The sequence below is a fragment of the Hemicordylus capensis genome, chromosome 3 (genome assembly GCF_027244095.1).
Source record: "Hemicordylus capensis ecotype Gifberg chromosome 3, rHemCap1.1.pri, whole genome shotgun sequence".
Lineage (NCBI taxonomy): Eukaryota > Metazoa > Chordata > Lepidosauria > Squamata > Cordylidae > Hemicordylus > Hemicordylus capensis.
This window is the reverse complement of record NC_069659.1, coordinates 114373042-114386374: the sequence shown is the minus strand read 5'-3', so window position 1 is coordinate 114386374 and position 13333 is coordinate 114373042. Positions and strand designations below refer to the sequence as shown.

General features: G+C 44.0%; 1 protein-coding gene across 4 annotated transcripts in view; it reads right to left on the bottom strand.

The window, feature by feature from the left end:
• Window positions 1–13333, bottom strand: part of RS1 (retinoschisin 1) — a 44222-nt gene that overhangs the window by 3428 nt on the left and 27461 nt on the right. For all 4 annotated transcript variants that reach the window (XM_053304801.1, XM_053304803.1, XM_053304800.1 and 1 more), the window contains exons 3-5: window positions 7954–8059; window positions 2580–2721; window positions 1019–1214 (exon numbers count right to left, since the gene is read on the bottom strand). In XM_053304801.1, the coding sequence (XP_053160776.1) occupies window positions 1019–1214; window positions 2580–2721; window positions 7954–8059 (444 nt within the window). The remainder of the gene's footprint in view (window positions 1–1018; window positions 1215–2579; window positions 2722–7953; window positions 8060–13333) is intronic.

Below are 13333 nucleotides of genomic sequence, written 5' to 3'. Positions count from 1 at the left end.
GCACGTGCACGTCATGCGTGGCATGTGCAGGCACATCAGTTGCTTCCAATCAGTAAGGCTATTCACATGTGTGTGTAAAACTGGTCTAAGGGAGCAATTCCAGTGGGACCACGGCAGCAAACCCACCTGTGAAGCCTCCCTCTAAAACGCTCTCCTGACCATCTGTCAGCCGTGGCTGCTTGCAACCACGACTGCCAGACTGCGGGGAGCATGGGAAAGGGGGGTCCCCATAATACACCGTGTACTTGTGCAGTGCATGCTGGTATTTGTGGGGGTGGGGCAATCCAGGCTAAAGCATACCAGCACCCCAATTCCCAGAGCCACCATTTGATAGGGATGTGCAAACAGGTTCAACTGTTCAGGGTTGAACCGAATCATCCCCTGTTCGGTCTGATCCCGGACCGAACACTCCCCGACTGCAACAAAGGCTGCCGCACCTGCGCAATTGGCCTCTGTATGCTCAGGCACAACGTCCTCCAAAATCGCCATCGCACCGGAGGGGAAAGACCATAATGGGCCGAAGAGCCAGTGGTGACATGAAGGGAGGCCAGAGGGGAGAGGGGGAACTCCCGTGGACACCACCACCTCTGCTGCCTCCAACAACTCCCCCGAAGGGGGTAAGGTGTTTTTTTTTAAGTATTTATTTATTTATTAAAATGTTCGTGAACCCCCCCTGGACTGGACTGAATGGGGGGTCAAGGGGGGGTCAAGGGGTGCCAGACCGAACTGGCCCAGTCCAGTCTAGACTTGAACCAAACCAGCTGGTTCCATACACACCCCTACCATCTGAGCGGGTGGTCTGCCCGCCCAGGAAAGCCTGGAGGATCATTAGTGGGGAGATAAACTTGTCTGGGCTTCCTCCCCACAGACAGGGTAGCCCTTTCTCACTAGTCATGAGAAAAGGCTCATTGAATATTAGAATTGTATTTGAAAAGTGTTGCTGATCTTGACCCTTCATTTCTTTCTATTTGAGAGTAAATGCCAGCTTTGTTGCATATCTACAAAATCACATACTGACCCGGTTGTTTCCTGTCTGATCCTTATAATAGATCCAATTCAGAGTCTCATCAGTCCTGTACTGTACACTGTATTTTGTCATCCATTCATCTGCATCACACCGTCCTTGAGTGATTATCCCTGAAATAACTTTGATTTCCTTCAGGTCAATCTGCAGCCACTGGCTAGCATCTTGGTATTTGGAAAGCCAGGCACACCTGTAAGAGATAAGGAAAATATATAGGGGGTTTTGTAAATGTCTTCAAAAGACAAACATTTGTTGAACAAGTGCTTCTGTTTTACAGAGGTCTCCCTTACATCTGCCATGTCCAGGCTGCACTGCAGTGCAAATAATCATGTGATTCAAGTATATATTTAACTTCCATCCTAACATTCTCCCTTTGTCTGTGAAAAAACTGAAGTTCCAACTCACTAACATTCCCAAAACTATGTCACAGTCTGGTATCACACCAAGGAATGGAATCCTAGATGGAAATATGAAACTAACAAATTATAGGCCATGCCAAGGGTTCCCAGTGTTGTTGGACCATCATACCCAGCCACGATGGCTAAAGGGGCCAAAGGTTGGGAACCCTTAGATTATGATATACAAGCAGAGCAACAGTCCAATTTCTTCAAATCATAGGGAACATTTTGGTAGTGGCATCCTAAACATTCATTCAAACATGTTTGTCGTGCTGTGACTTGCTCCCTAATTCCACATTTTGCATTGTATTGTTCTTGTAAAGAATCCCAGGGTATCAGTGCAGGGTACTGTTGGTAGGGTTCTGCTGGTTAAACTTGAGGTACTTACTGTTGGTGCCAAGAGCAGCTGCTCCCCCTCCCCATTTTATGGGGGCAATTTTTGTCAGGAATACTGCACAGAGGGAGGTTAAAATGCCATTCTCCATGGAACATAGGAAGCTGCCATACACTGAGTCAGACCATAGGTCCACCTAGCTCAGTATTTTCTATCCAGACTGGCAGCGGCTTCTCCAAGGTTGCAGGCAGGGATCTCTCTCAGCCCTATCTTGGAGATGCCAGGGAGAGGACTTGAAACCTTCTGCTCTTCCCAGAGCGGCTCCATCCCCTGAGGGGAATATCTTGCAGTGCTCACACATCAAGTCTCCCATTCATATGCAACCAAGGCAGACCTTGCTTAGCTAAGGGGACAAGTCATGCTTGCTACCACAAGCCCATCTCTGTCATGGTCTCAATCTAGATCTGCCCTCCTACACAGCTGTTAAGTTAAAAATAAAAATAAAGATGGAAATACAATGCTTTTAGAATCCCATGCAACTTGACCCTGAGAGCAAGCAAGCCAGAGCAAGCAAGCCGGAGAAAAAAACTGAGCGATGAAGAGGAAAGACCCAGACTGAAAGAACTGCAGCCACAGAAAGGGATTTGGTAGCATAACAGCAAAGTGAAAGAAAGAAACAGCAAGATCAGCAAGGACACAGAATAGAGGTGGTTAAGCAGAGTTGTTTAATACATACATATTTAAAATGGCTGTATATAATGCATGCCTGGTTCTCTACTGGTAGCAAACACCTCTTGCAACATTGGAATGCCATGCAGCTTACCCAAAGCCTTGCCCGTTAAGGCGGGCCTTGTTTGCAGTCCATGAGGTATACCATCCAGTGTACTGCTCTGGACTGGAACAACTTATCTGGTCTGAAGTAACAGCTCCCGACTCAAAACCAAGCGGTTTGTGATAGGGACATTCTGTAATCAAAAAATAAGCCAACTTACAAATGAAAGATCCAAAAAGCTATCTTGAAACTTAGTCTAGCTACAGAAATTACCTTTTACTAATAAGATGAACATTCACAATATGAGCTTTGTTCATCTTCCTTGGGATTTTTGTGGGAGTTTTTGGTTTGGGCTTTGTTAGAATGTGGGGAGGAGAGAGACAGAGCGTAAGAAGGGAAGAGACAGTGAAAGAAGATTTAATAATTTATGAAGGATATGGGAATTACTAAGAAGATTAGAGAATTGCTTTGTTCCATAAATATTTGGAAGGGCACCAATAAAAATAATTGTGAAAAAGGCAATGGCTGACATCCTGACTAACAAAGTACCAACACAACAGAGAAGCACCGATGTATCACCAGTGTTTCAGAAGAGTTCTAGACTAACCAAGCACTAGTGCTAGTGTGTGAAGCCTTCAGTAAGGCCTACATGACCCTCAGTGATATATTTCTGAGTGGTACAGAGCACTTCCTGGGGTGCTTCCTTTGGGCAAGCTCCAAACTCCATCCTACTGACATTTCACACACTCGTGTCAGCTTCCACACTTCTTTCCAGAGTGAAGGGCCACCTGCAGGGACTTTATGTGATTTTTGCAGTAGCAGCTGCCAGCCAGCTCTTGGATTCTGAGAAGAACCTGTCCATTTCCCAGTTGCCACAGAAGTAGTGGGTGGGCTCTTCTTGGAATGAAAGAGCGGGCTAGCAGGGGGCCTTCTGAAAACCACACAAGGTTCCTGCTTGATGGGTGGCCAGAGGATAAGATCATGCTGGGAAGAAGATGCATAGAAGCCTACGTGAGTGTGTGGACTGTGACTAAGATGGCACTTGGAACATGCACGTAAGCTGTGCACATCCTGCATTTGATTGTTGTCTGGAAGAGCCCCGTGTCAACTGTTGCCTCTTTTTAGATCCACACAGCTGCTGTGATTTCTTTGATGACTGAATCACTACCATCAAGAAAATCACATTGATCACATGTGTAAAAGAGTTACAGCAATGATGAACAAAATTTGACTTAATCACCCCTGTGTGTCAGGCTGTGATGTTTACAAGAAATAACAGTTTATTTTAGTAACAGTAATCTCTAGATAACACAGTCATAATACACTTAAGAGATAACCTTCTGTTCTAGAAAACAGTAGTAGAAAGAGGAATTAGTAAACAGATGTCTGGGGACTGTCAGACCAAGTCAAGTCAGTTAAATTATTTAATGCTGTTACCACTGACCTTATAAGTATACTTGTGTTCTGGGCCTTAGAATGGCTTTCCCTTTTAGTTACGTTTGTACAATCCATACAATTTTGCTCTATAATGTGGATCGTTTGATACTAGAAGGTGAAATTATCATGGCTCATGCTGCTCTTTGGTTCTGTTTATATTGCAAGTGGGTAAACACGACAGTGGTTGCATTTTAAAAAGTAGTAAAAATTCTTGCTATGTTTAAGATAAGAAATTATTAACAAACTTGAGGTCAAACTACTATTGTGAGCTTTATTTGTTTATTTTTTTGATTTTAAAAAAAATCATATAACCTTTCTTCCAAAAAGGCACTTAAGCTGATGCACAAAACAACACCACCACCAAAACAAACAAACCTGCCTAAAATGTAAACAAAGCAATCACAAATAAAATCCAACAACAAACATACTGGCAGACATACTGCACAAGAGTAGGTCAGCATCTTAAGAGTATGTCAGCCTAGTAATGTTGTCTTTGTTCAATTTGCACAAGTTGTGTTGCCCAAGAGTAGGCCCATTGGAAATAATGTAATGCAATTTGTGCAGGGGCATATCTAGGGTGGGGCAGGCAGGGCACATGCCCCGGGCACCACTTGAAGGGGGGGTGCCATTTTTAAAAATTAAAAAAAAAATTGATGGCTACCGAAAACAAAATGGCCACCGCACATGCTCAAATGGCCTCTGTGAGGCCCTAGGCCATGCCAGGCCTTGCAGAGGCCATTTGAACATGCACAGTGGCCATTTTGTTTTCAGTGGCCATTTTAAAAAATATTTTAAAAAATGACCACTGCATATGCTCAAATGTTCCCTGCGAGGCCCTAGAGGCCAGCGGGTGAGGGGGAATTTTTGCAGACCTCCCCATGGCCTTTAGGAAGCCCCCCGAATGGGCTACAGGTAATTTTTTTAAAAATTAATATAATATAAGTCACTGTACACATATTTAGTTTGGCACTATGTACAGAGAATCAGGGTTTGTGAATACTGAGCTGAAGCTTATGAGCTAGGATTGTATTCATTTGCTCTTACTTTGCTTCTTGTGATAAGTGAGTTAAATGTGATGTCTTAATAATATGGCTATTAATGGTGAGTTTTTCTTTGACTCAGTGTGAAATCCTTAGTATTAAGGCCCACTGGGAGTTTCTTGCTCTCTTTCTCTCATTTTAACTGTCTTTCTGAAATACTGGAATATATTCCAAGCAGTGACACAGTTTACTCTGCATATCTTTTAATTATTTTCAGAGTATCTGGGAAAAGTCAAATTCTCCATTTATTATGTAACAGTGATGCTACAATGCATAGCAGAGAATCAGACAGGCATTTCTGTTTAGTTTTCCAAGTACGCCTTCACATAGTATTTGGGTATTTCATGAGCCCAGCATACTGAAATTTGTAGTTTTCCAGCATTTTTTGGTCTGGCTACATCCACTGCTAAATAGTTTTTGAAATATTAAAAGATTAACGATCTTGACTTGTATTTTTCAGCTGATACTATGGTAAAGTTATCTGAAAGATGGGTGTCAGATGTTTGGACAGGGAGCGCAATTTCAGTGCTTGCCTTAGGTGCTATTTCCCCTAGATATGCCTCTTAATTTGTGCAATTCTTGCATTTGCACAAGTTGTGCAAATTGAACAAATCCAACATTACTAGGCTGATGTACTGTTGTGCAGTATGTCAGCCAATAATGATAATGAAATCAGGAAGAAGAAGAGGGGAAAAGCAGTTCTGGAAACTCCAGCCAGGCTGCAAGCCAAGTGAGAAAGGCCAGTCTTCATAATTTTCCTCAAATAATAGTGACAAAAAGCATTGGGCAGCATCCAAGCTAAGACTTGCACAAGCAGAATGTTTCTGTCCAAACATGGGTGAGAAGCACAATTCTTGCCAACCCTCCATCCTTCGGCAGCCCCTGAGTCCACTGAAAAAATGTCTCTGAGGGCTGGAGAACCTTTAGGAGCAGATTTTCGGTGAGCACAAGGATCTGTAGAGGGATGGGAGATAGTGGCGGGGCTGTTCCTCCTCCCATGTGCATGCAGAAGGTTGCCCAAGCAAATACCAAAGTCAGAACTGGGCAAATGAAGATGAGAACATGGCTGAGAAATACCTTCTGTGCTCTCCAAATGATTCTTATAGTGCCACCAGAAAAATCTGTTCATTTTGTCCCAAATGATTAATGAGTTTATATGGCCATCTCACTCTGAATCATTTTTGTCTTCAAATGTCTTTTTTTGTTTAATTAAAAAAAAAACTTCAACAAGGTTACATAACAATAGAAAGACCCAGTGGCGGGCATCCTGACTAATGAAGTGTGCATGCATATTATTCATTCATTCATTCGATTTCTATACCGCCCTTCCAAAAATGGCTCAGGGCAGTTTACACAGAGAAATAACAAATAAAGAAGATGGATCCCTGTCCCCAAAGGGCTCACAATCTAAAAAGATACATAAGATAGACACCAGCAACAGTCACTGGAGGTACTAGTAGGGTCTGCAGAAACACAACAGGAGCCATTGCACATATAGCCATTGTGTCTCTGGAGACCCTGCATATTAGTAGGGTCTGCAGAGACACAATAGGAGCCATTGTACAATTCCCTCAGTTCTCTTGTGCTTACACTCTTCCCCAAGAGTACGAACACTTCTGAGCACTGCCTGCATTTCAGGAGTGCTCTGTAAGATCGGAAACACGTTGCTGACCCTCAATGAAGTGTTTTTGCTCTTCCAGGGCATGCACAGCACTTGAAATATTAGCACTTCCACAGTTAAATACTAACTGTGGAAGTGGAAGAGGAGTGAGGGAGCTGCACTAGGGATTCTGCTATAGACCCAACAACATGCATGCTTCATTAGTCAGGATGTCAGCCCCGTTAACATGATTAGGAGCAATGCATGTTCTCCTATTGCCTCCAAGGCTTAGGTCGAAGTGCTCAAGATAACCTACACCAAATTTTCGCAAATATAATGGGACATGAGTATAACCTGTGCACGGGATATATTTGCAAAAATAAAGTAATATCCTAAGTAATCTGGGCCAGTATGTCTAGATGGATTCTACTACTATTATATCCTTTCAGATTACAAGAAATGCTCTCTGAAGTACATGATTTATGTACACTGTGCATACCGGCTCAAGGTCAAATCAGTTCATCATCAAACCGGGCCTGTTTGATGGTTCATCCTTGAGATAAACAGGGCCCTGTTTGGATTGGCTCAGCTCGACTTTGAGCCAACCCCCTGGCTTGACTTCGAGCTGAACCCCCGGGGCCAGTTCATAAGTTCTAAATCTGTGTGGTGGGGTTAACTCACCGCTGGGTCCGGATCATCCGGCGGCCTCTGGGAGGTGCTGCTGTGGCCACAGAGGGGTCTTATAAGGTCCCCTCCCCCCCCAGCTTCTCCTGGTCTTCCTCAGGCATTTCCAGCCCTCTCCTGGCTTGCGGTGGCTATTTTGAAGGCCGCCACACATGCACACTGGCCATTTGTGTGCCCAGGCAGGAGGGAGTGGGAACCTTCCAAGACCCCCCACCCACTGCATATGCGGCAGCACCCCCTGGAGGCCACAACCTGGACCCGGCGGTGAGTTAACCCTCCCCCCCACATTTAGAACTCCAGAACTGGCTTGAACTCAAGCCGAACTGTGTGGTGTTTGGGAGTATGCAAAACTGAACATGCCTGGTCCAGCTCAAGTCCAGTCTGGACTCAAACTGAACTGGGCCAACTGATTTTGTGTACACCCATATACATTGTAGTGTTGCAAGGGCATACAAAATAGTATCTTTGGTAGCTCATTCTGAACTTTGGACTTCTGTTCCTTTGGAAACATGCCAAAGCCTCTTCCAGAAATAATATAAGATGATTTTTTTTATGAAAACTGGCTGTTATTGGCCTGGATGAGAGAGAGAGAATATTTTTATCTGCCCTAAGCCCTTGGGATAGGTTAGGCTATAAAGCCCAATATATCAATAAAAGGTCTTACCTGGCATGCACTCCAGACTGTTAGATCCAGTGGACCATACCGAATTGGGACTTCCCTGACAATCACATTTGCAGGCTTTACTATGCCAGTGCTCCAGTCTGTCATCCTACCAGAGTGCAGAAGAAACCATCACCATGATGCACACAACAAACCTACATCTCTGTTTCTCTGGGCACTTGCCCTTTGCATTGGGCTATACAGCAAGTCCATGCTGCCATTTTTTTAAAAAAAAAATTAATGTGGGTTTTTTTTTACATTTTGTATTTTACACACATCTTTCCCAGTTTCCCCCATCCCTTTCCCCTGCACCACCCCAGAACATGACCTTCCCTCCCCTAGCCAGCCTTTGCATGCTGCCCTGGCTGGGGGAAGGTGGGAAAAGAATGGAGAGATCAAAGGAAAGAGAAAGGGGGAGCAGAGAGGCAGGGAGGGAAGAAGAGAAGGAAATGAACACCATTGCAACAAGAGATGTGGGTAAATCAAAAAGGGTATTTTAAAAAAACATTCTAAGAATAGTTCAATAAAGTTATCCCAGATTTCTGACCATTTATCCAGTTTATTTACTTTTATGAAGGCCCATTTTTCATGTGCCGCTAACTCAAGCAGATCATGCACCCATTCCTCACTCCTAGGAGGAGGAGATTTCCATCGCCTTAGTATTAATCTCTTGTCTATCAGTAAGCTTGCAGCAGAAGTTGGAAAGCTATTCGAGTAAACCTTTTTTCTGATTTCAGCTAATGCAGAAGATTTGGGTTGGTCATAACATTGGCTTTACATATTTATTTAATTTAGGCAAATGCTCATCTCAACCAATGTAGACTCCATTTTTCAAACAGAATTTCCCAAGGTGACTTACAGTCAAATGCACAACAATACAATTCAACAAAACAATTCAATTTAGTTCAGTTGAATAGTACAATGTAAACAATTTCAACTTCAACATATCCATAATTTCCCCTAGATTTCACTCCATACCCTATGTATCTTCATAAAGACAGTGCGAGGGGCAATGATGTTGCATCATCTTGCACTTGGGCTGGCATTTCTCTTTGAACCATGCAATACTTTGTCAAAATGGTGGCATGGAGACAGGGGCCAAGGCTTGGATATACTTAGGGACAAATTGAACCTGAACTTACACATAAACTATCACTACCACAATGGCAAGCTATTTTAGGTAGTGCTAAACGTAGCTCAGTGGATGTTAAATTGCACCTTATTCAACAAAAGATTATTTTCAGGGCATATTGGACCCCTCTACAACTTACGTGATTAAAAATGGCCTCAAATACTAATTGCTGTATGCAATAATCCTCATGACAACTTAAAAAATATGTTCTGGGTCTGTCCCATAGGCGAGGATTCTGGAGGGAGGTTATTACGTGTATTAATTTAGTGATAGATTCATCCTGAATGCAGTACTGGGGTATGTCTCAACTGAGTGGGGACTAAAATTGGGTCCTAAACAATGGCTATAGAGAACTGAGAGTTAGTCTAGTAGCAAAGACCATGAGCAGCAAAGTCCTTCATCCAAATGTTACCTCAGCCATGAACTCACTAAATGGCTTTGGGAAAGCCACAATTCCCTAAGCTTCTGCAGAATAATACTGACAGGATTGCTGGAAGGATTACTGTGAACATATACGTGGAGCACACAAAACATTCTGTACATACAAAGCATTACTATGCCTCATCCTGTCCTAACTGCCCTCCTACCGCTAGCTTTTATATGGCTGAGCTGTGGCAAGGAAATCACACTAACGCAGCAACCTGCATGGCTGTGGATAAATTAAGAGGTTCATCTGAAACTGAGTTGCTATGCCTACACAAAAGGATACATTTCCTCTCCACACACTTGTACAAGATCGGGGACTTGTATGCCCAATCCTGTCAGCCACTGTTTCAGCACAGTATACAATGTGTGTTTGTGGGAGAGAGAAGTTAGTGACATTAACAACTGTCCCTGAGATTTTTATGCAAAATATCTCAGAATGACCACAATTCATTGTCTTAGGGTGCTTAAGAAGGAAATTTTGAAACAGAGGCTCAAATGCCATTAAGAAAGTAGAAGTCATGTTGTGGTCAGATGTTCAGCAATTATGTGGACAGACATTAACTCCTTTAATTTTTCAGAACTGGAAGCATTAAAACCCTGGCCAAGAGTGACCAACTCAGAAATACTAAATTAATTATTAGGCTTCTCAGTAATAAATTCCCAGCACTGAGCAATTTAAAACCAACATGAATTGGAGGGATATGATCCTGCCCAAATCGTTTACTTATACTAACAATTTTAGAAAGTTCATTAAGGGCTAGGAAACCAGTATCTCCCTCCCACCAGCCCCAATAAAAGACATAGGATCCACAAACCTATTGGCCTATCAGCCTGTTAAATATTGCTTCAAAAGCATATACACAATTCTTAACGAAAGAACATAAGAAAAGCCCTTTGTGGATCAGCCTCAAGGCCTATCTAATCCAGCATTCTGTTTCATACCTGAAGCCCACCAGATGCCTCAGGGAAGCTGAGGGCATGCCCTCTCTCCTACTGCTGTTCCCCTGCAATTGGTATTTAGAGGTTGCTTGCCTCTGAAGCTGGAGGTGGCCTAAAGCCACCTAGCCAGACTAGTCACCATCAATAGACCTGTCCTTCATGAATTTATCTAAACCCCTCTTAAAGCCGTCCTGACAGCCAGGTGCTAGTGGTAACCACATCTTGTGGCAGAGAATTCCATAGGTTGATTATGTGTTTTGTAAAAAAGTACTTCCTTTTGTTGATCCTAAATTTCTTGGCAATCAGTTTCATGGGATGACCCCAGTTCTAGTGTTATGAGAGAGGGAGAAAAATTTCTATCAATCAACTTTCTCCACATCATGCATGATTTTATAGACCACTATCATATCTCCTCTTAGTCATTTTTTTTCTAAACTAAAAAGCCCCAGGTGTTGTAGCCTTGACTCATAAGAAAGGTGCTCTAGGCCCCTGATCTTCTTGGTTGCCCTCTTCTGCACCTTTTCCAGTTATACAATGATCTTCTTAAGATATGATGACCAGAACTGCATGTAGTACTCCAAATATGGTCATAGGAACATAGGAAGCTGTCATATACTGAGTCAGACCATTGGTCCATCTAGCTCAGTATTGTCTACCCAGACTGGCAGCAGCTCCTCTAAGGCTGCAGGCAAGAATATCTCTCAGCCCTATCTTGGAGATGCCAGGAAGGGAACTTGGAACCTAGATGCTCTTCCCAGAGCGGCTCCATCCTTTAAGGGGAATATCTTACAGTGCTCACACATCAAGTCTCCCGTTCATATGCAACCAGGGCAGCCCCTGCATAGCTTAGGAGATGCTTGCAACTTCAAGACCAGCTCTCCATACCATAGTTTTGTATAAGGGCATTATAATATTAGCAGTTTTATTTTCATACACTTTCCTAATGATCTTTAACATGGAATTGGCCTTTTTCACAGCTGCCGCACATTGAGTTGACACTTCCAACGAGCTGTCCACCATGACCTCAAGATCTCTTTCCTGGTCAGTCACTGAAAGCTCAAATCCCATCAGCATATATGTGAAGTTGGATTTTTTTTTTTACCCCAATATGCATCACTTTACACTTTTTAACATTGAACCCCATTTACCATTTTATTGTCTACTCACCCAGTTTGCCCACTCACCCAGGATGGCACATTTGGCAAGCATTTTCCTCGGCATAAGTAATCTCGATATGCAGTAGCGGAGCCAGAGCAGCGGTGGCCTGCAGCCAGGGATTCCCGAACGGAGCTGCATGGCCCCACTTGGGAGTTAAAGCAGCTCCCCCTCATCTGATGTCAGATGCAGGGGACATGTCAGGGACGCAAGGCGTGGCCCCTGAGTGGTGGCGGCCCGGGTTCTTTGAACCCAGTCGCCCAGTGGTGGCTATGCCCCTGTTGATATGGTTACTTACGCCTATCCATCTGGTTCCACTCTTTGAATAGTCATCCAAACCCCAGAAAGCTCATGCTAAACAAATCAATCAAAGTCCTCCTGTGTTTTACCCAAGGTAGGGGTGGAAATCTGGCCATCCCATTCTTGATATCTTTACACGTAAAATGATCCCACAGCTGTAATATGGACCACAGTTTGGAGGAAAAGGGTTACAAGTGCTTATTTCTCCAAAATAAGTTTCTGGCTTTACCTCCAGAAACCTCTGCTTCCTATTTAGGAGCATATAGAAGAAGTGTAGAGTAAAAGTATACTTGGCCAAGCTGGACATTTGGAAAAGGCCTGATTGTCTTGGAATTGTTTCATAGAGCAAACCCAGGAATGAGAAACAGACTCTAGGCTTGTAGAAATATTTATACAGGAATTTCATTTGATGGAAATTGACATTAAAGCCAGGGAGAAAACAGGTACTCATTAAGGCTCTCCACACAAGCAGTGTGGAGAGCCTGCAGGGCTTGTGCAGGGAGAGAGGACTTGACCCACTCTCCCTGCACACAAGCATTCCACCCTCCCTGGACAGCTGGATCGGCTGCCCACACGATTACCAGCTCCATCGTGGAGCCGGTAGGGGAGGCAGGGATCAAGGGCCGCCTGGCCCTGGAAGTCCCAGAATGCCCTGCATGAGTGTGTGGGGCATTCTGGGGAGACCCCCAATGCTGGGAGGCTTGTTTTAGCCTCCCAGTGGGGGGGGTCTCCTCATGAGTCACCATGGCGCAGAGCCACACTACGGCGTCTCACAAACAAGAAAATGGGGTTAGCGGAATATTCACTCCGCATACCTCATTTTAGGGGAGGGCTACTTTGGTGGGCTAGCCGCCATTGAACCACCAGGCTTGCCTATCCAGTTTAACCCCATTGTGAGAATAGCCTCACTGTCTGATTATGAACCAATTAAAATATATGAATGTTCAAAAGGGCATACCATTAATGGAGCAGATCTGGTCTTAGGGTAGCTGGTCTTGGCGTAGTCTTAGCCATGTGGATTCCTAGTCAAGTCCAAAACTGAGATTAATGGGTTACTAGCGAAGTCTGAAACAAATTCCCTCCCTGGCATCTCCAAGATAAGGTTGAGAGAGACTCCCACCTGCAACCTTGGAGAAGCTGCTGCCAGTCTGGGTAGAGACAATATTGAGCTAGATGGACCTATGGTCTGACTCAGTATAAGGCAATTTCCTATGTTCCCATCTAAAGTGTGGGTGTGTAGAGCTGTTCTTGTGGTAGCAAGCATGAATTGTCACCTGTGCTAAGCAGGGTCCACCTTGGTTTGCATTTGAATGGGAGACTACATGTGTCAACACTGTCAGATATCCCCCTCAGGGATGGGGCCACTCTGGGAAGAGCATCAGTATGCTTGCATGCAGAAGATTCCAAGGTCCCTCCCTGGCATCTCCAAGA